This window comes from Geotrypetes seraphini, chromosome 3 (genome assembly GCF_902459505.1).
Source record: "Geotrypetes seraphini chromosome 3, aGeoSer1.1, whole genome shotgun sequence".
Lineage (NCBI taxonomy): Eukaryota > Metazoa > Chordata > Amphibia > Gymnophiona > Dermophiidae > Geotrypetes > Geotrypetes seraphini.
The window spans coordinates 210642422-210665406 of NC_047086.1; the positions used below are offsets into that span (position 1 = coordinate 210642422).

The 22985-nt window shown below is 46.1% G+C and overlaps 1 protein-coding gene and 1 long non-coding RNA gene across 3 annotated transcripts in view; one reads left to right on the top strand and one right to left on the bottom strand.

Annotated features, from left to right (window-relative positions):
- Nucleotides 1-3230: 3230 nt before the first annotated feature.
- The window catches only part of KIF5A (kinesin family member 5A), a 228937-nt gene continuing 209182 nt past the window's right edge, over nt 3231-22985 (bottom strand). Inside the window, exons 27-29 of one of the 2 annotated variants that reach the window (XM_033938995.1) lie at nt 18822-18849; nt 15244-15363; nt 3231-5454 (exon numbers count right to left, since the gene is read on the bottom strand). In XM_033938995.1, coding sequence (XP_033794886.1) covers nt 15285-15363; nt 18822-18849 — 107 coding nt within the window. In that variant the 3' untranslated portion in view covers nt 3231-5454; nt 15244-15284. Of the gene's footprint in view, nt 5455-6638; nt 6888-15243; nt 15364-18821; nt 18850-22985 lie in introns of those variants that run through there. The other variant, XM_033938996.1, reaches the window with a different exon arrangement.
- On the top strand, nt 15148-22016 carry LOC117357838. Its single transcript, XR_004538870.1, has 4 exons — nt 15148-15352; nt 18260-18382; nt 18856-18910; nt 19947-22016. It is a non-coding gene; the product is annotated as an uncharacterized LOC117357838 (long non-coding RNA).

The window sequence follows — 22985 nt, forward strand, 5'->3', positions numbered from 1 at the left end:
TTCAAAGAAGGGATGAAATGTCTTTCATAACAGACTGGCTAATATACTGAAGAGGGCTTGAAACTAGAGAGCTATAGGGTTACCCATGGGTCTGTGGGGATCCCATAGGGTCACGGGAATCATGCAGGGATGAGGCACCTCTTGTGGGGGTCCCACAGGTGTGTTACCTCTCTCGTCCAAGCAGCGCCTCCTCCCAGCTTTTCAGCCACACTTGCTTCTTCACAAAGCTGTGAGCAGCGTTTCCTGCATGCTGCCTGCGGCTGATGTTAGAGGTAAGGCTTCCGGATCAGCCACGTGCAGCACATAAGAAGCAAATGTGGCTGGAAGGCAGGAAGAAGGAAGGCCTGAAATCTTTTGTGTTTCAAAGTGTGTTTTTTGTGAATTGCACCTTCAGAAAGATATAAACAGGATGTAGTCAGTCTAGTCTTTGGGTGAGTGAGAGGTCCTGGGTACAGGCTTCAGAGGAACAGCAGGAAGTAAATGAATGACAATAATATCCAAGAGTGGTTGTATAAAAAATATATTTTGTAGAAATAGGTTTAATATTATAGAGGTGCAATGCTTAGAAGAAAGATACACCATACATATGCTTGTTACTAAGATACAGAAAGATATTTTGTTATAGAGCTGCTGTGTATAGGGGGCATGTATTAGGGATAAAGGAGCCTGAGGCAAAACAAGGTGTTCTGGAACTTCTGGAGAAATTTGTAAAAAAAAATTGGGAACTCCAAGATGGCTGCAGCAGCATTTTGACACCAAAAAACAGCTCCAAAACACTAAAATAAAACAAAAAAAAAACTAGCAATTTTAGAGTTAGATGAACATGAGGGAACAGGCAGAAACCCTTAAAAACAAGATTTATAGACACCTCCCCCTGATTTTCCTCATAGGCTGTAACAGTCTTACTCACTGTGACCTGTGCTGGAAGAGTACTGCAGCTTGCCTCAGCTACAAAGGTAGCTGGATCTGGGAGAAAAAAATCACTGTACCGAATCTTTGGTTTACCAGTCTGATCAGTGTCTGACTGAGCCTCCAACCCCCAAGGACACAAAAGTGGGGAGGCCCCACTGAGCCCCCTATGGTTGCCTAACAGTCTGCGCTCAGGCCCCCACAGTAGTAGGTGAGCAATGCTACAAGGGGAATGGACACTCGGCTCCAAAAAAGGCCTCTGCAGGCTGGCCAACAGGTACCAGAAGGGATTGGCCTGTCAGCTGCATACCTCAGTATGCTTCTCTTCCACGCAGGCAGAGCTGGACCCTTGACTAGAGGAGCTATACGCACCAAAATCAAGCAAAAAACTACAAAGAAACCTTAGGATCAGAGAACCAAACTTAGCTTTAGCTTTCCTAACTAGATTCTCCCGAACTCCTTACCATCTTGCACACCGGGAAAGGACTGACCATAGTGTGATCCATCTCAGCTCCAGCATGGAAGCTGCCTCCAGTTAAACTGGCTGCTCTGGAAAAGTTTCAATTTTGTGATCAGTTTCACTAACCAAGATTAAAAAGTTAAAAGGTTTAACAGTCTCCTCAGTAAGAGCAAAACAGACACAATGAACATGGTGTTCATTGAGGAGGAAGTTTTGAGGAACTCTGCTTTCCTGAGCCAGGCTTTGCTTTCCTGCATGGTACAGAGCCGACAGTGCTGCCCAGGAAGCCTCTGATCACATCTAGTGAGGCCTGGCCGTGGCAAGTGAGTGTTGACAGGGACAGCTCGCCTTGGACTCTGCCAGCTGCTCTCAGAAGGCTATTTCCATGTCTACCAGAGTCCTTTCCTCGCTTTTTCCCTCGCAGAGAGCAGCTACCAGAAGGAGCTTTCTACGATCATGTTAGCAGTTTTTAAACTCTCTGCTGCTTTCAGCTCATCATTTTCCCTGATGCTCCCTGTCTTTTCTTGAGATTTCTTGGCAGAGGTTTAATGGCTTTATTTATTCTGCTATGCAGTCAGGTGATTCAGAGGCTTTAGAGAATCCCGGCTCTACAACAATGTTTTTTTTTTTTTTTTTAATTTTTCTTTCTTTCTGCTTGTTTCAGCTTGATTGGTTGAGCAGGCAAACAAACCCTTCTTCTATTAAACTTCGCTAGCAGTTTCTAGCACAGAGAGCTGCACTGAATGATCCGTGCTGCTCCCAATGCTCATAGAAACTCTGTGAGCGCCCGGAGCAGTGTGGGCTATTCAACATGGCTCCCCACACTAGAAACTGCTAGTGCAGTTTAATAGAAGAGGCCCAAAAAGAAGAAAAATAAAACAGCATGGCTGTAGGGCCTGGATTCTCTATAGCCTCTAAATCCCCGAAGGCATGCCACTTTTGCTTGTAGCACTTTGATTGAGCAGAAGCAAAATAATAAAAAGCCTATGCGGGCTCTGGCCCAATATTCAGTTGGGGACTGCATAAGATGAGCAGGTGAATTTAGGACAGCTTATATCAGGGATCTCAAAGTCCCTCCTTGAGGGCCGTAATCCAGTCAGGTTTTCAGGATTTCCTTATGAATATGCATTGAAAGCAGTGCATGCACATAGATCTCATGATTTATTGAGGAAATCCTGAAAACCCGACTAGTTTGCGGCTCTCGAGGAGGGACTTTGAGACCCCTGGCTTATATGGACCCTGGCTGAATATCACCAGAGCCTGCATAAGTCCAGCACCTCCCCCCATTCCACCCCTGATGTGCACTTTTTTGGGGCCAGTCAGAGTTTACAGTTTATTTGAACCTTTTATACTGATCCTACTGACAGGCAGAAAGAACTGAGTGGTGTACAATCTAAAAATATTAGAAAAAATGGAAAGGAACAAATATCGGCAGCTAGGCAGCCATGAGTGCTTTAAGTGGGCCAGAGTCTCTCTGGCCCACTTAACTCGCTCTAAATATCAGCCCCTGTGTATGTAAATGCTAGCACTCTATAAATGCCCAACCTGCGTGCTAGAATGTATACCTGGTTTCAGTTGGTGTAATTTCTTGCACCCAAAGTTGAACATGAATTACAATCTATACTAGTCTATAAAAGGCACCAATCCCAGAATGCCCGTTCTAAAATAATGTTCAGACTCAATGTTTTTTCAGCCCTCTTTAAAGAATTTCCCCCAATATATGCTGCAGGATTTTAAAGTAGTCACATCTCTACATCTGTCACAATATTCAACTCCTTCGCCTAACATTTGTTTAAGGTGAAAAAAAAAGGAGACACAACTCTTTCATAACTTTCTGTTTAAATGTTTAATTTGAGTTGTAACTATTACAAAGTATGATTCAATTACATGCATCCCTTAAGCCTTTAGATAGTGATTTTCATTAAAAGCCTTTTTAAAATTGCATTATCTTCAGAATACTTTGTGAAAATTGCTTTACCTATATTTATATACATATATGTATATATATCTGATAATGTGTCTGTATATAGTATACATTATGCACCTTTATTTGGAACTATCATATTACAGCTCAGTGGGGCTTTCTCACCCCCAATTTTATTAGAATTTATATAATATAATAAAAATTAAAGCAACTGCAGGGTGATTTTAAGAAGACATTTGAATTTTTGTTTGAAAGTCAACAACAAAATAGGTCAACCATATAAGGAAACACAATGCTTGATCTTTCTAATCAAATAAAAAAACCACATGGGATGGCATAATACCATTTCCAACCAAATGAGGGAACATGGAATGACATAATGGCTATTTCCAACCAAATAAGGAAACATAGAATGACGCAATGCCATTTCCCAATCAGGATTCAATAAGCCCCACCAGCAGGGCCTGTCTGGGGTTCTGGGCAGGGCTTAGGAGAGCCATTGAGAACTCTTTAGTGACCATCTCTAGTTCAAAGTTAAAATTAGTCAAAAAGAACAAAGAAAGCAGTTGGTGGGGGGGGGAGGGAGATGATATCTTCATTAGGCTAACAGGCACTTAAATGTGTTAGCTTCCAGGACTAGTACTTCAAGCAGTGTCTTGAAAGCTTATATCTTACATATTCTATAGTACAGGGGTTTCCAACAGCTGGCCCATTTGACCTTGTGATGCAGCCCATTTGGGATTTTTGAAAAAAATATTTTAGCCTAATTAGCTAACATACATGCTTTGAAGCATTGCAGAGCTATTTAGTGGATGTGAAGCCACAATTTCAGAAGAGTCACATATTTTGTATACATCATGCTATAACAGGCTACCATATTTATTTGGCCTAAACACACACAGATTTTTGATCCCATGGCCCACACAAGCAGATTTCTGTTGAAAACTAGTTGGATGCCCCTGATATAGTGCAAAGCCCGAGTAGCCATATTGGTCCTGGAGAAAAATGGATTTCTCTGAAGAAAGGACCTGTGCAGTCTTCAAAGCTTAGGTGCATTCTTGTTGAATGAGTCTTATGTTGGTCCTATAATAAAAGCCTGCAAAGCTACCATCTTACAAGTCTATGAATTAGCCTAATCAAAAGAATCATCTCAACTTTTTACACGCCTCTTGTATCTATATTACTCCTCTTTCTCTTCTTTCTTACTTCCAATTTAGATTGCGAGCCCATAGGGACAGAGGATTACCTCATTTTAATGTATTAGTATTTAAACTGCTTAATACTAATGTACAAGCAGTATATCAAATTTAATAAATCAAAACAAATCAAACTTAATTTGTTGATTTTCTTCTAACACATTCTGCTTTTGATGGCCTAAAACATAAACTTATTTTTTCTAGTTTGAAGATCTAATCACTAAAGCACACACCACCCTACACTTTAATAAAATTGGTCTACTATAGTGCATGGAGTTATATTTGCTTTGCTGGTGGGAATAAAAGGGAAAAACAAATTTAAATAGTTAAAAGTCTAAGCAAAATCAAAAGCTATAATAACACACCAAATGCACTATTTGTGTTGTTATCTGCCATCATTGAATATGTTTATTATGGAACAGAGAGGGGGAAACACCATTTAGATTGCTCTACAGAAAGTCTTGAATAAATATTCAAAAATTATTGTAACAAATTACCTCTTTGGATAATGAAAAATTGTAATATATGTTTTGTTTTGTTTTTCAGACATACCTGCTACAAACATTCCAAAGACACTGTAAGGCATTTGAAAATACAAAAGGGTTTATCTTTAATGCTATTATTATTATTTTAATATATGGTACGGCACTAAACCTAGGTTTTAATAATCAACACTTCAGAAGTGTGATAAAGATGAATACACATTAGATACTGGCACTCACAGCAAGACTCAAACGTGAGAAAACACGAGTCAATACAGATTTGAATACCTTTGCAAAGAGACAGGGAACAGAGAGCAGCAGTGGCAGCAGCTTTAAAGTTTGAAACAGACAGAGATAGACACAGCAGGGAACAGGCAACAGATATCAAAGTACAGTTGTACAATGAGGATTATGCCAAGTGGCAGAGGCTACAAGCGGCTGGGCTGCAGCATGCTGATATGAGGCCTCAGTCCTGTCTGGAAACTAGAAAAGAAGCAGAGAAAAGAAAGGAGAAGAAAGGGGTAAAGAACTGAACTCATGCAACAAAGACAAGTAGTTCCTGAACCAGGGGTTGGGATGGGGTGTGAGAGAAGTAGGATCCACTGGTGTCATTCATAAGAGCAAGTCAGAAGATACAGATTGGGACAGTAGTATATTGTTTACACAATTGCAGCCTGCCTGCAGCTTTAAAAATTGGCCCATATTGGTTTAGACCAATAGTCTCAAACTCGCGGCCCGGGGGCCACATGCAGCCCGCCAGGTACTATTTTGAAGCCCTTGGTATATTTATCATAATCACAAAAGTAAAATAAAAACAGTTTCTTGATCATATGTCTCTTTAGCTATAAATGACAATATTATTATTAAGACTTAGCCAAAAGGAAAGATTTATAAACTATAAAGAGTTTTTACCTCATGCAAAATTGTCATTTCTTTAATAAGACATTTTTTTCTGAGGCCCTCCAAGTACCGACAAATTCAAAATGTGGCCCTGCAAAGGGTTTGAGTTTGAGACCACTGGTTTAGACTGTGAAATCTTGTTTCCTCACAATGAGGCCTGGGATTTTCCAATGGAAATGTTTGAGAACCTCTGCTCTGTGAATTCCCCTCTTTTCCTTGTCACACTGATCTGGCACATTGTGAGGATAATTCTATAAAGTAGACCCTGTTTGGAGCCTCTACCATAAGTAGGCACCTACTTTACTTTATAGAACATTAGTGTAGCAGCATCAATATGTGCATATAATTCAGGTGCAACCACTTACACCAGCCAAAAAGCTAGTCAGAGAGCGGGCAAACTGAACAGCTATTCTGGACCTCACAGCTCCAGGGGGCCCTCTGTGAGATAGGGTGTCTTCCCCTTCTCTCCTCCCCATACATCTCCCTCACCTTCCCAGTCTATCTTTAAAATGCATTTTTCTTCACCAGTGCAGCAGCAATTCTGACACGTTGCATGCAGTACCCTCAATCCTTTCCCTCTGTCACAATCCGCCCATGCAAAAACAGTAAGTTGCTTCACAGGGAGGGTGGACTGCGGCACAGGGAAAGCACCAAACATTTCAGAATTGCTGCCTTCAAACTAAATGCCTTGACATCTAGGGGCCATTTAATAGAGTAGCTTGTAGCAGGAATATTGACATTTATGTGCATATTCTGGTCATATACTGTATTTTTCGCTCCATAAGATGCACTTTTTCCCACCCAAAAGTGGGGAGAAATGTAGGTGCGTCTTATGGAGCGAATATAACACGTTCCTGCTCATCTCTTGCAGCAGAGCACCTCCTGCCTGGCTCTGCATTGCCAGTTCTCACCACAGTCTGAGATGGCAGACAAGTAGTGCAGCACCGGGCTCGGGCTGTACTGAGAGTGTTCGTCCAGCATAGGCCGAAGGAGTGCTCGTTACAATGCTGTCCTGCCTGGCAAAGAGCAAAAGTGAAATTGGTATTGATCTTATATAAAACGGATTTTTTCCCCAGTGAACTTTTCTGTTAAAAAAGCAAGTTTTTAAAGCATTTAATGGAGTAGATCATTACTTTCGAATGAAGGATGCGGTGCGGCAGTGATTGGATGCGTTGCCTGTTGTAGAAAGTTGATGTCTTTAGCGATTTGTTTTGTTTTACCTTCATACCTCCCTGAAACCTAATCGTAGCTTGTGCCAAATGTCGTTTTGGTGATTGTCCCTAATAACACCTGAGAGCGCTTGAGGCCGAGCATCATTTTATCCTGGTGACATTAATCTGAGCAAAAACAGGAATCACTTCGGAGAAATGATGTCATATGAGGTGAAATGTCCCCTGTAAACAAGGGGCGGCTGCAGGTGTAACCAGCATGCCAGGCAAGAGCTGCCATGATCCCTTCATTTGCCACTCAGAGCATCTTTTGCTGCATGCCTGGGCTGACAGATGCCAGTGCTGCAGTGCTTCGCAGGTGGGCAGACAGTGCGATCCCATTCCTGCAACACTAGGATAGGCAAGTACAGTCAAACCTCGGTTTGTGAGTAACCCGGTTTGCGAGTGTTTTGCAAGACGAGCAAAACTCTCTCACAAAACTTGTCTCGCAAACCGAGTGTTGACTCGATTTGCGAGCACTCCCCCCCGCAAACCGACATCGCTCCCCCCCGCAAACCAGCACTCCCCGTTTGGGTGAGGGGTGCCGGTTCGCGAGGGGGGGGGCTTTGCAAGTGGGGGGGGGGGGAGCAGCACCGCTGGCCTGAGTGGGTTGGGGGGGTGGGAACCAAGCGAGTTTCCATTATTTCCTATGGGGAAACTCACTTTGATATATGAGTATTTTGGTTTACAAGCATGCTTCTGGAATGAATTATGCTCTTAAACCAAGGTTCCACTGTACATCATGGATATTTAGTAAGCTTTAGCTTCTGTCATAAAGGTCTCCCTCTAATGGTAGAAAGGATGAAGTGTGGATCTGTCATTACTGGAGCTTCGGAAGTTTAGTTAATGGAGGCGTCTCCTTTTGGCTGCTGCCTTTGATACCACTATCCATAGTGCCACAAGGTATACCATAACTTACACATATAAGACAGCATTTCTGCAAGGTGGAGCTTAGGATTTTATTTATTTATTTTATTTAAGCATTTATATAGCACTTATAGTCTAAGTGGTTTACATTCAGGTACTCAAGCATTTTTCCCTGACTGTCCTGGTGGGCTCACACTCTATCTAATGTACCTGGGGCAATGGGGGATTAGGTGAGTTGCCCAGGGTCACAAGGAGCAGCACAGGATTTGAACCCACAACCTCAGGGTGCTGAGGCTGTAGCTCTAACCACTGTGCCACACATACAAAACCATCTCTTAGAAGAGTGCTGGATCTAATTCCAGCTAATGCAATTTCCTTGCCGTGCAGAGCCATCCTTTTCTAGCATCCCATACTTCACCCCTTGGCCCAGACTAAAATGTAGAGGTGAACCCAGCAAGTTTTCAGTAACTAACTCTCCCCCATTTTGGTGTCCCTTAGGAATATCTGAGCTATTGGACAGAAGAATCTAGAAAGCAGAACCAAGTAGACTTTGACCCAATCAACCTTTTGCCCAACATACTACCAGACACTAGGGAACTTGGAGCAGCAAGGGAAGAGATTTGGTTGGGACAGAGGTCTTGATCTGGGGAATGGGGCCATGCCTGCCTGCCAGCCACTAGGCCTGCCTGCCCTGTACCCTGTCCCAGCATGCCACTAGACCTGCCCTGTCCCAGCCTACCACTAGACCACCAGAGGGGGGGACAGGGTATAGGGCAGGGCGGTGGGGCAGACTACACCATTTGGTTCAGAATTTTTTTCGTGGTTTTTCCTCTTCTACAGGTAGGTGCATCTTATAGAGCGAAAAATACAGTATGTACATTCTTGGAGCTATGTTGACACTCTCTTTATAGAATTTTCCCCCTTGTAACTGTGTTTATCCCAGGACAAGCAGGCAGCATATTCTCACATGTGGGTGACGTCATCTACGGAGCCCCAGCGCGGACAGCTTTTCAAGCAAACTTGACTTGAAGTTTCAAGTTTGCTACACTGCACCACGCATGTGCATGCCTTCTTGCCCACTAGAGGGCGCATCCCACCTCATGGTCCTCAGTTCAGTTTTTTCCGCGGAGCCAGAAGCCCTGTGGAAATTGTGCTCTGTTTTTTCAGCCTTCTGACACCGCGTCTGGGCAGTTTAGCTCGGTCGCTGTGCTTTATTTATTGTTTTTTTCGATTTAGTTCGTCGTTTTCGTCAAAAAAAAAAAAAAAATTCCTCCGTTCAGCTCCGGGGGCTCCCGGGAGCCGCGGCCGTGGCCGCGGGACTTCGTTCATTCCCGGCCACTTTCTTTTCATGTCCCGTCCCTCGACGGGCTTTAAAAAATGCACCCGGTGTGAGCGGTTACTTTCCATCACAGACCCCCACCGGTGGTGCTTGCTCTGCCTGGGACCCGAGCACCCGACTAGTTCCTGCGATTGATGTGCCACTCTACAGGCTCGAGCGCTTTGTCGACGCCGCGCCAGAATGGCGGAGCTTTTTCAAGTTGACTCCGCGCCCGGAAAGGCTTCGACGTCGGCCTCGGCTTCGGCCCCGGCCTTGACCTCGGCGCCTTTGGCGTCGCCGCGTGCCTCGACCTCGACTTCGAAGCCGACGGCCCTGACCAAACCTGCCTCGGGTAAGTCCTCTTTTCCATCCCCGACTCCAGGGTCGTCGAAGAAGCCATCCTCGAGTTCCTCTGCGGCGGGTGGGTCGTCCTCGGCCCCGCCCAGGACTCCGGCCACTAATGCCCCGAGGGAATACTCGAGACCGAGGTCGCCCTCCAGGGAGCATCCCCCGGCCTCGGACCTGCCTACCATGGTTGGGATCCCGGCGTTCCAGGACCTGCTCCGAGCATTGATTTCCTTGGAGCTGTCTGGCGCCCTCGAGCAACTGCAGCGGGCTGCGACCTCGACTGCTATGGCCTCGGGGGCTCCGACCTCGGCGAACTCGGTCTCGACTCCCTCGGTCTCGGCGGCCGGGGCACCACCGACCTCGGCCTCGACCTTGCCCTCGGGGGCCCCGCCTGAGAGCAGCGTTCGGCCCTGGGACAAGGTGCGCCGAGTGAGACGGATTTCCTCCTCCTCGAGGTCCTCCCGGGGTTCCTCGCCCTCGGGCCGGCCTCGGGCGAGGTGTCGCCCGAGGAAGCCGAAGCGTTCGCGAGGCTCTCCTCGGCGACGTGGTCGCTCCTCGCCGCTCGGGGGCGAGGCCTTGCGGGTTTCGGAGCTTCGTCTCGATAACCCGAGGCTTCTCCATTCCCCTGCGAGAGGGGGTTCTCGCGACTCCTCGCCGAGGAAAAGGGGGCGTACCTCGGTCCCTCGGACGCCTGGGACGTCTCCCAGGGGTTCTTCGAGGCGAAGACGTTCCCCGACCCCCTCGAGACCATTAGATCTGGCCTCATGGGGCTCGGGGTCCGGTAGGGAGCCCCGTTATTCTCACGAGCCCTCCCCCTTTTGTTCGGCGGAGAGGTCGAGAACTCCCTCCCCGCCGGCCAGGCAGTCCTCCTTCTCTAGCTTTGTGCAGGACATGGCGCGTGCCTTGGGCTTGGACCTCATGGCTGGGTCGCAATATACGAAGGAGTTCCTCGAGGAGCAGGACCTTCCTGCTCCCCCTAGGGAATCCCCTCAGCTACCCCTGAACAAAGTCCTTCATCAGACCTTGCTTAGAAACCTGACTGCACCTCTTACAGTCGCAGCGGTGCCGTCTAAGATGGAGTCCAAGTACAGGACGATACCACCTAAGGGGTTTGAAAAGGCTCAACTCTCCCACCAGTCTCTACTGGTTGAGTCTGCGCTCAAAAAGACACAACCATCCCGGGTTTCTGCGGTGGTTCCGCCCGGCAGGGAGGGTCGGACCCTTGACAAGTTTGGTCGTCGCCTCTATGCCAACTCCTTCATGGCAACCAGGGCGTTAAATTATGCCTTTACCTTTTCCTCCTATCTACGGGGCATGGTAAAGGATCTGCCCCAATATCGTGAGGCCTTACCGGACTCCCGCAAGGAAGGGTTCGACAGGTTTGTGTCCAACCTGTCTCAATTGCGGTTGTACCTTTTCCATGCGGTGTACGATACGTTTGAGCTGGTATCGAGGGTGTCGGCCTTTGCGGTAGCCATGCGCCGGTTGGCGTGGCTACGCACCCTAGATATGGACCCAAACCTGCAGGAACGCCTTGCGGACTTGCCTTGCGTGGGGTCCGAATTATTCGATGAATCCCTGGAGGCGGCGACCAAACGGCTCTCGGAACAGGAGCGCTCGTTAGCCTCCTTGGTCCGTCCGAAACCTCGAGTCACGCCACAGAAACCTTTCCGGCCTCCCCCGAGGAGGTACCCTCAAAAGTCGACCCCGGCTTTTTCAAGGCCTCCGCCTCGGCGCCCCCCTAGACAGGGCAGAAGGGGACAAACCAAGACTCCACCGCAGGGTACTGCCAAGCCTGCGCCGTCCTTTTGACGGGATGGGCGGATGGGGCCGGCCCCCCTCCGCCATCACACCGGATCCCCTTCCCATAGGGGGTCGACTCCGGTCCTTTTACGCGGCCTGGACCGAGATAACATCCGACGCTTGGGTGCTCCGGACCGTCTCCGAGGGCTACTCTCTCAACTTTTGCTCTGCGCCGCCGGAACATTCACCGGGGGCTTGCCCATACAACCGGACCCAGCTCCCCATCCTCATGGCCGAGGCCAGGGCCTTGTTGAGGCTTTGGGCGGTGGAACCTGTACCCTCCGACCAGCGGGGGCGGGGGTTTTACTCCCGTTACTTTTTGGTCCCAAAGAAGACTGGGGACTTACGCCCCATTCTAGACCTCAGGAAGCTCAACAAGTTCCTGGTCCGAGAGAAGTTCCGGATCTTGTCACTTCCGGTTTTATATCCTCTCTTGGAGGAAGGGGACTGGATGTGCTCCCTGGACCTGAAGGAAGCGTACACCCACGTTCCGGTGCAACCCGCTTTCCGCAAATTCTTACGGTTCCAGGTGGGCGAGCTGCACCTGCAGTACAGAGTCCTCCCCTTCGGCTTGGCCTCGTCCCCTCGAGTCTTCACGAAGTGTATGGTGGTAGTTGCTGCAGCACTAAGGTCTCGGGGGTTTCAGGTCTTCCCTTACCTGGACGATTGGCTGATCAAGGCCCCGACCAGGGAAGGGGTTATCTCAGCGACCCTCCAGTCTATCGCCTTCCTGCAACGACTGGGGTTCGAAGTGAACTTTCCCAAGTCCCACTTATGCCCGACCCAGTCACTTCAGTTTATAGGCGCAGTGCTGGACACTGTTCGCCTCCGTTCATTCCTTCCTCCTCCACGTTTGGAGGCTTTGGTTCGGTTAGGTCGGCTGATCCTTCAGCAGCCGATGGTGTCGGCCCAGCGCATGATGATGCTTCTGGGCCACATGGCTTCGACGGTCCACGTCACGCCGTTCGCCAGGCTGCACATGAGAATTCCTCAGTGGACTCTGGCCTCTCAGTGGCGCCAGGAGTGCGATCCGGTTTCTTCTCGCATAACGGTGACTCCTTCTTTGAGATGCTCGCTCCGTTGGTGGACCGACTCTTCGAATCTTTCCGGGGGTTTGCTCTTTCTCGTCCCTCCGCCTCGCAAGGTTCTGACCACGGACTCCTCGGAGTACGCGTGGGGGGCCCATCTCGATGGTCTGCGGACCCAAGGCCTGTGGTCGGTGGAGGAGAGACGCTGTCACATCAATGTGTTGGAGCTTCGCGCCATCTTTCTGGCGGCTCGTGCTTTCTGCCACCTGCTCCACGACCAGGTAGTCCTCGTTCGAACGGACAACCAGGTGGCCATGTATTATGTCAACAAGCAGGGTGGGACAGGCTCTTGGCCCCTTTGCCGGGAAGCTCTGCGCCTTTGGGAATGGGCGATCTCCCAGAACATCTTCCTACAGGCGGTCTATATCCAGGGAGAACAGAACTGCTTGGCAGACAAGCTCAGTCGGCTTCTCCAGCCGCACGAGTGGTCACTCAACTCCAGAGTCCTACGCGAGGTCTTCGACCGTTGGGGGACTCTGCAGGTGGATCTGTTTGCCTCCCCGGAGACTCGCAAACTACCCCTGTACTGTTCTCGGATGTACTCCCTGGACCGTCTGGAAGTGGATGCCTTTCTTCTCGACTGGGGAGGGAGGTTCCTTTACGCGTTTCCTCCTTTCCCCCTGATCTTGAGGACGTTGGTCCGTCTCAAATCATCCAGAGCCACTATGATTCTCATTGCGCCTCGGTGGCCTCGTCAACACTGGTTCTCCCTGCTTCTTCAACTCAGTGTCAGGGAGCCTCTGCTTCTACCTGTGTTTCCCTCTCTGCTATCTCAGAGTCGGGGTTCGCTGTTGCATCCCAATCTTCAGTCCTTACACCTGACCGCTTGGTTCCTTTCCGCTTGACTTCGGTTCAGGTTTCTCAGTCGGTGAGGGAAGTTTTAGAAGCCTCGCGCAAGGTCTCGACCAGGCTTTGTTATTCCCAGAAGTGGACCAGGTTTTCCTCCTGGTGTTCCTCGCGTCATCTGGATCCGGATTCGGTCCCGGTGTCTTCGGTACTGGACTATTTGTTACAGTTGTCTAATTCCGGCCTGAAGACGACATCTGTCCGGGTACATCTCAGTGCCATTTCAGCTTTCCATCGGCACTTGGATGGACGTTCTCTTTCGCTTCATCCTCTGGTGACGCGTTTCATGAAGGGTCTAATCAATGTTTGTCCCCCTCTGAAGCCTCCTCCTGTCGTTTGGGATTTGAATGTTGTCTTAGCTCAACTGATGAAACCTCCCTTTGAGCCTATCGACAGGTCTCTCCTGAAATTCCTTACTTGGAAGGCGGTGTTTCTCATTGCTCTCACATCGGCTCGAAGGATTAGTGAGTTGCAAGCTTTGGTTGCGGATCCACCTTTCACGGTATTCCATCATGACAAGGTGGTTCTCCGCACCCATCCTAAATTTTTACCTAAAGTTGTGTCTGATTTCCACCTCAATCAGTCCATTGTCCTTCCTGTGTTCTTTCCTAAGCCCCACTCCCATCCTGGCGAGACGGCGCTTCACACGCTCGACTGTAAGAGGGCGTTGGCATTTTATCTCCAACGTACCAGGTCTCATCGGAAGGTTCCTCAATTGTTTTTGTCCTTTGATCCTAATCATTTAGGACATCCTGTTTCTAAGCGCACCTTGTCCAACTGGTTGGCTGCTTGTATTTCTTTTTGCTACGCTCAGGCTGGTCTCCCGCTCCCGGGTCGAGTCACGGGGCATAAGGTCCGGGCGATGGCAGCTTCGGTTGCTTTCCTCCGATCCACTCCTATGGAGGACATATGTAAAGCTGCCACTTGGTCTTCGGTTCATACGTTCACCTCCCACTACTGTCTGGACACTTTGTCCAGAAGCGACGGCCGGTTTGGCCAGTCGGTGTTACGTAATCTGTTTTCCTAAATTGCCATCCTCCCACCTGCCCTTTTTTTGGTTGGCTTGGAGGTCACCCACATGTGAGAATATGCTGCCTGCTTGTCCTGGGATAAAGCACAGTTACTTACCGTAACAGGTGTTATCCAGGGACAGCAGGCAGATATTCTCACAACCCGCCCGCCTCCCCGAGGATGGCTTCTTTGCTAGTTATGGAACTGAGGACCACGAGGTGGGATGCGCCCTCTAGTGGGCAAGAAGGCATGCACATGCGTGGTGCAGTGTAGCAAACTTGAAACTTCAATCAAGTTTGCTTGAAAAGCTGTCCGCGCTGGGGCTCCGTAGATGACGTCACCCACATGTGAGAATATCTGCCTGCTGTCCCTGGATAACACCTGTTACGGTAAGTAACTGTGCTTTATGGGCATCTTTTCTAAGTACTTTGGAAGGCAGACTAGACCAGTTCTGTATCCTTGTCTGCATGGCTTTAAGAAAGTAACAAGGCAGACGGTTTGCTAGATCCAATATGGTAATCAACAAAAGAGCAGATAGTGTAGAAGATACAAAATACCCAACAGGGTATTTGTCAGAATGGCTGCCTCATGGGTGAATGAATACCAGCTGGTGTAAAATCCAAACTTGTAAATATCATATCACTTCAGAGATATTGTTTTTATAAGTTTGGATTTTACATTAACTGGTGTTCATTCGTTCCTGAGGCAGCCATTTTGATGAAACATGGCTATGTTGGACGTCTTTGTATAAATCTGGGAGCTAAAGTAGTGAATAAAAACTGTATCATCCACATGATGTGCTCTTTTTGTTGGTGCATGGCTCTACAAATGAAGATGCATTATTGTACCTCTCCCAGATATAGCATCTGCTCCAGGATATTACCTCAAAAGTGCAGGTACTAGGAGATCCTGTCGGTGAAACTATTAGCTGGCTGCAGTTTCCTGATGGAGAGGAAACAGCTTTGATTGTTCATCAGCCTCACATCCACAAGGTAGGTCACTTCTAAATGCATGAAGAGACAAAAATTGGGAGGGGGGGGTCAAATATGTGAGTCACTCCTAGGAGATATGGCACAAATGCCATGCATTCTTTATAGTAATAAATAAAGCCAGGAAATATGAGGGGGAAAAAATGACACAAAGCCCAACTGCAATAAAGATGTGCAGGTTTCCAGAGAGGACTAGCTTGAGATTACAGCTTGCCTCTAAGAGAAACAGGGAGAAAGCTGCATTTTTTTTTAAAAGCAGTACTAATCAAAGAGTCATTGACTACTTATATCATTAGAAGGAATTATAGGAATTTAAAATGGATGTCATGCACTATAGAAATCTGTGCCCCCCCCCAACACACACACACATACACACACAGATGAAGAATATATACCGGTAGAATGTCTATACCTAAACGCACACTGTGGGGTTCTTTTATCAAGCTGCGGTAGGGGTTTAACGCGCATTAAACCGCCTGCCGTGCTAGCTGCTAATGCCTGCATTGAGCAGGTGTTAGTTTTTTAGCCGGCCGCGGGGGTTAGCGCGTGATGAAATGTCCGATGCGCTAACCCCGCTAGCGCGACTTGATAAAAGGTCCCCTATGTCTGTAATAATACCCTGATTCTGAGATAACTAGCCACCAAACAGGAATAGTAGGTATAAGAGTCATGGATCCCAGATGAAAACTCTCCAATCTTAGTTGACCTATGTTCACCAGGATATGCAGATTGATACATTGTCTCAGGAAATTAAAAAGAGGCGGAGGACTACTTTTAATATAAAGATAATTTCTCTCTATAGGGTTGTTAGACAGATGCAATAATCAAGGATTTGAATATATGATCTGCAGTATGTAGAATCCCAAAGGAGGGAAAGATCTGGGTATACTACTGATATACAGGCCACCTGGGCAGTGTAACAAGATAGAAGATAAACTTCTAGTGCGATAGGCGTGTTATTCTGGTCGGATGGGTTATATCTCAGTGCCTGTGAGTCGTACAGAAGGAATCCACTCCAGTTTTTAAATCTCTCCTACTTCACAGAGGGCTCTGCTGCCCCATACAGTTTTTTCCTTCTGCACATAAACCGGAAGGAGTGTTTCTGATCTGCTCTGCTTGTTTATTTTTCTTCAGTATTTTTCTGTATTTTTCCTCTCTTTCACTGCTGACAACTCCCCTGGTTGAGGGTCCAGCTCTGGCTGTGTGGAGGAGAATCAGATTGAGGTCTGCAGCTGACAGGCCAATCCCTTGTACCTGTTGGCCAGCCTGCAGAAGCCTTTTTGGAGTTTGGGACTGTTCCTCTGGTAGCATTGCTCACCTATTGTATTGTAGGAGCTTGAGCACAGGCTGTTAGGCATCTGTAGGGGACTCAGCAGGGTCTCACAGGGTGCCGGCTACATTTCACCTCCCCCAATTTCACGTCTTCAGGGGTTGGAGGCTCGTCAGACACTGGTGAGACTAGCAGTCTGAAGATTCAGTGCTGGAAGGATGTTACATTTTGAGGCAGTGAATTCTTCTCCCAGATTCAGCTACCTTTGGAGATGAGGCAGGCTATAGCACATTTCCAGCACAGTGAGGATGATTGGAGGGGGGGTGGTCTGTAAATATTTTTGAAGGTGTCTTCCTGTTCCCTGATGTTCCCCCACCTCTAAAATCCTAAAATTGCTAGATTGTTGGGGGGGGGGGGGTGTCATTTTATTTTAGCATTTGAGCTGTTTTTTGATGCCAAACCACTCCCATGGTGGCCATCTTGGATTTTCTGATTTTTTTTCAAAGTTCTCCTGAAGCTCCAAATCACTTCGCTTTGCCTGAAAACTGGCAGGGATGGAATCCTCAGGCTCTTTTTGACCCCATTTCATTCCAGGTTTGCACTGGATGGGTGCCCAAACAGTGCCCTTTTGCAGCATGTGAAGGGGGATGGTAGCAGTCAGCTTAGCTCCTTTCTTTGATTTCTAAGGCTGAAGAATGGGTGGGAAGCCCTTTGGTTGGGGCTATATTCGTTTCAGAGCCCCAGCATGGTGCTCATCCTAGTTGAAGGGGTGCAGAGGCCGCAGAGCCCAAGAAAGAAAAACTGGAGTCTGTAAGATTTGAAGGTAAGGTGTGGCCCCCACAATGCATTGTGGTAGGGGTTATGTGAGAGGCGCCCTTACACATGCCAGGTCCCAGGTTCAGTTCCCTCACAGAAGATTCACCAGGAGTAGAATCAAATAAGAAACACAGCCAGAGGTGATTGCATAAAGAATATATTATAGAAATAGGCTTACAGGAAAGCAATATTTATAAGCATTACAATTAATGAGAGAGCAAAGCAGTTTCCCTGCCTTACAGAGTTCAGAAGAAAACATAGACAGAGAGTCTGAAGTTCCTGGGAGATCAAGAGAGAGAGAGAGAAAGGGGGATGGGGTGATGGTCTAAGTTTCGGGTTCCATAGATAAAGAGAAGGATAGACAGAGAGTTAGCAGAGAAAGAGATCTATGTGTCTTGCAGAGAGAAGGCTTTTATAGTTTTGAATCTTATTATGAATATAAAAAACTATTGAGCTTCAATAGAAGTTAAATCTTTCCCTCCTTAGTAAACTTGTGCTAGACAGACGAAGAATAGGCTGAAGTCATGTGATTTCCAGTATGTCTCTGACAATAGTTTCTGATTAACTTTAGTTATCTGTGCACCTGGACCCATTGTCCTAAGCACCCTCTTAATCAGACATTAACACATTAACACCTTTTAGCTAATCATGATTTAATCAGGGCTACTTGAAACCGTCTCCCTGCCCTCAGGGTCTATCTGCATTCACATGCCAGAGTCAGATTGTTATAATTTCCCATAGGCCTTTGCTGACATTAGTTATGCCAACTGAAAATGCTGATTGCTAGTAATAGCTATGCTGACAATGGCTATGGTTATTTTCAGGAATAGAAGCATTCAGGCTGACTGCTTCCTGCCGGAGTTTCCACTCTCCAGTCAGGCACCCCTGCAGCCACTACCGGCAGTTGCCGATTCGAGGAGGTCCTCTCTCCTCAGTACAAGATCTGGGTGAGCCGCGGAGGAAAGAGGGCTGACTGCTTCCTGCCGGAGTTTCCACTCTCCAGTCAGGCACTTTTCCTGTTATTAATGCAGAGGCTGAGATGGAATGAGAATGAAAATGATGATAATTATTTTGCTTGACTCTAGAGTGTATTAACGTTGAAGATATTGATGTTTAATTATTGCTTTTGATAAAGGCTCCAACAGGAATAGCCAGCCCTTAATAATGTGGACTTGATGAATACCATTATTTTTAATTTTGATATATTTCCTTTACAATTGTTTAATTGCATGAATTTGTTATATGTTGTAACAATTAATAAATAAAAAAAAAAGAAGCATTCAACTCTGATAGACCAGAACAGGGAAGCTGAGCAAGTGAAATTATTTTATAGAGCCAAGAGTAGAAAGACAGGCTCTTAAGAAGGAGAAGGTGGGAGCTGTTTACCTGTTATCATTTATGTCTGTGGCATTTCCTGCAGGTGACAGTGGACAGCGTAAGTCAGCAGCAGTGTGGGAGAAAGAGAATCAGAACAGGTGAGAATGCAAATAATTTATTTTACTGTCACATGACAGCATACCGACATTAAAATGAGCAGTGAATGTATACTGTAATAAAAAGGAACATTAAATTTGTGGGGAAATGTTCCTTTTCACCCAAGATTTAAAAAAGAATCTATTCATATAAGTTCCCTGTGAGACTTGTCAAGAGTACAAAGTATCACAGACTTCTGCACCTGTTTTTGCACAGGTAACATGCATAGAGTGTGGAAACTTGTGTACATTTAGCAGCACCAAAAAAGGACAAATTTCTAACAGTCAGTTTGGGGGTAATTTTATAAAATCATTTTTGCACATGTCATTCAGATCCTTCTTCTAAAATAATGCCATGTGTAATAGTATACTTCTTTAGTGTAGGAGAGCAGCATACACAGAACCAAAATTATGGTTGGGCCAATGGTGAACATGAGTAAGCATTAGGCATCCCAATCCTCCTCCCTCCCTGTCCACTAATAATATGTTAGCTGGTGGGGATCTCCAAGCTCCACCAGCTGATCACCTACAGTGCAGCTGTCAAGAGGCTGAAAATACTGCTGTTGACACCGGCACCATAGGCATGTTCAGATCTCATGCATAAACTGAGCATGTGCAAAAACTGAGAATGCTCACAGTGCCTATGCTAGCAGTGGCACTTTGTGCTGCTGACAGGCAGGCTTTAGGCGACTGGATTCAGCAGATTCCAGATTTCTTTTCAGCTGGCAAAGCTTGAGGATCCCTACCAGAAACAAAATGGTACATCCAGCTTCTGGGGGGGTCCAAGTATGAATGGGTCCATGCCAGCTGAGTCTTGTGGCTATGCCCCCAGTGTATGTGTGTTCTGAGGTTGAGTTTGGGCATCAGATATTTTATAAAGTATGCTTGATTGCATGCATTATATGTGCATACATTTACACCTGTTTTTGATCAGTTGTAAATGGGTGCATTTTAACTGCAATTTCTGCAGGAGTTCTAGTATTCTATAAACATACACAGGCTTTTTAAAATAGATTGCAAATTGTACTTTTTGTCCTAGGTGACTCACTTTATGGGGAAAAAATCACTATTTTCCTGCATAAATGGCTTTGGAAATTGTCCTGGCTGTTATGTGGTTAAGTTGAAAGAAGCCCGAAGGTCCACTGTGTCCAACCTTCTTTTGACTGCCTGACAACTCTCTACATGGTGATCCAAACATAAAAATAATCCAGATAAATGCAGCAATCATAAAAAAAAGTATCTGTATTCAACCCTAAAACTCTGAAAAGTATTCTTTCATTACTCCAAATGTGATGATTAGCTCGGAACTGCTGGATTAGCACTTTCCTAAGTAGCTTTATTATTTATTCCCACCAGTGTTTTTCTCCTCTGAAAACGTGTCCAGTTTACTTGTGAATTCATTTGATGCTGTTTGCTGGTAAAATGTTCTGTAGCTTTGCTACTCTTTAAGTAATAATTCCTGCCTTATCATTCCTTAAACTTACAGGATGCTCATTAATAAAGGTTGCAACTCTTTCAGCAAAGAGATCACTCAGGTTAATATCTCCAAATGAGTTCTGCACATACCGAAGGCAATTCTATTAAGAGCACCTACATTTCGGAGCCTCAAAGACACATATTTTGAGCCTATTTTATAAAGGAAGGTAGTCACCTACATTCCTTTACAGAGTACAAGCATAATTGGGTATGTTCGTGCATGTTTAGGCATGAGCACTTGCACTGCACTGATACTACAATTACATCACTATACAGCAAGGGGTGCTAGCTCACAAGGTGGAAGAGTAAGCCACCTTAGTGTAGGTGGGGCAAACCTGTGGAGTAATGGGGGTGAAACTCAAGCAAGGAGTTCATATGTCCTAGAGTAAGTCAGGGAGGTCCCACAGCAAGAGACGTCCCAGAGAGAGGTCCTGAGATTAGAGGTCTCTAGAAGGAGAGATCTTCCCTAGCTAGGGGTTGAGGAGAAGCCTGGGGAAGCAGAGTGGTCCTTAAGTGATTGTGAGAAAGACTGGCAAGGTGAGATATTTGTTATCTGCTTGACTGAGGTAAGCCAACCTCTTATGCTGACTATATGTAGACTTTGTTCTGGAGCCAGCACATAACTAGAGAAAGACTGTTGCAACCTGTGTTTGAGGCGTGGCAGCCAAAGGCCAAAAACAGTATTTGGGGCCCTGTAAGTCAACATGCCAATTTTAAGACTTTTGCCTTTTGAACTGAGGGACTACTTTTCGTTTTCCTGAGCCTGTGAAGTAACAGGGCTCATGTTTTTTGAGCTAATAAAGAGGTGTTTTTTGTTTGTTTTTTTAACATCTTTCATATGTGTCTGTCTGTATGTGCATAGGTTTCAATCCAAAATTCACTCAGGCTATTACATAGGATGTCAGGAATAGGATGTAAACTTCTGCTTCAAAGAAGAGTTTGGGACCTTATTACAGTAGTGTAGGATTTTTTTCAAGGGGATAAGGAGACTAGCTTTGTCCTAAGACAGGGACCTGAAGAAGTTTAGTTAGTGCTAAACAAGCAGGAGTTTATCTTTTCTTTTGCTGTTTTGTAATTGTAGTAGTACCAGGGCAATGGAGAAAATCTGGCCTGGGGTGAGAGAAAAGAAAGGAAGGAGTGTTTGGGATTCAGAGTAAGCTGCAAATAGTAGAATTTTTACAAGCTGGAAGACTTCCTTAATTAAGCATTGGATATAACCGAGTGTGACTTTCAGAGAAGCCATTCTGAAATAAAGACTGCTTCTGTGGAAAAGTGAAGCCCTGGAGATTTCTCCTATGGACAAGAGTAGTGAGTGTGCATTGTGACTTCAGGGAGAAAGCTACAACCACCAGGGTTCTGACAAGCTTGAGGCTTGATTAAGCTGCTGAATGCACCTTGTGAGAAGGCCTAGTGTGTGAGTAAATATATGTAGTGAGAGAAAGGGAATAGCAAGCTGGAGAGCCTTCCCTAATCAAGCACAGTGATTAAAGCTGGGAGGAGCAGTCAAAGAAGTTGGGTTAAGAGAAAAAAAAAAAAAGATGATTTCCTTGTGAAAGTGAATTCTGCTGCTGAAGTCAGAACATTCAAAGAAAGCTGGTACAGAGTGAAACAATCACTTCCACTAGAAATATGAACAGGATGTCATGAATGATTAGTGCTGCTATAGTTCCAATTAGGGGAGTTTCAAATTGCTGGAGGAAAAAGCCTCAGATAGGAACCCTTCCACCACCACAATGGTGGTCCAAGGTGGTCGGGCGAACACCTCACTGGCAAAAAACCTCCAGACCAGCTCCCACAATAGTGAACTTAAAGCAGGACTTCTTATGGTATAAAGATAGAGGAAAATTTCCACTTATCAATAGATAGATCGGTACACCGACGATGGCCAGCGTTTCACATCTCTGCTGCCTCAGGGTGTATAGCAATCCGATCGCACTGCGAACCAAAAATTTAAACAAAGCTCCAATTAATAAATAGACTGGAAACGTAACTCTATAAACCAGTTCAAGAAAAAAGCCTCGAAGACATACCTTTAAGCTGGACGCAAAGCGCATCTCAAGATCAAAAGATGGCTACACCACGACTGTGTTGGGATTAATATAGCACTCCCGGGTGATAAACCCGGAAGTGAATACGTGGCTAGTTTCACCATTGAAAAATGTTAATGAAAAATGCTGACTGTTATAACACTTGAATTAAAAAAGATGTTTTAGTTTTTGTCTTTTCTTTTACCCTGTCTCCTTCTTCTTATTATTATTTTCAATGTTAAAGTTGTTGTTAATAGAATGCGCTCCATTCAAGTTTTGAATTTAGACCATCCGGTTCTTCACTATTCAGCCTATGAATCCACTGTTGTTCTGCTCTCAACAAACGCCGCTGTCTGTCCAAAATTTCATCAGGAATATGGTCAATCACACAACATTTTAAATCAGTAAACTGGTGATCATATTCCAGGCAATGTGTGACCATAGGCGCTTGTAGTCTGTTGTTTTTCAAACAACTTTTGTGTTCGGTGACTCGAGTTCTAAAAGGACGAGTAGTCTGACCAACATAGATCAAAGGACATGGACACACGAACACATAGACTACAAAGGTGGACATG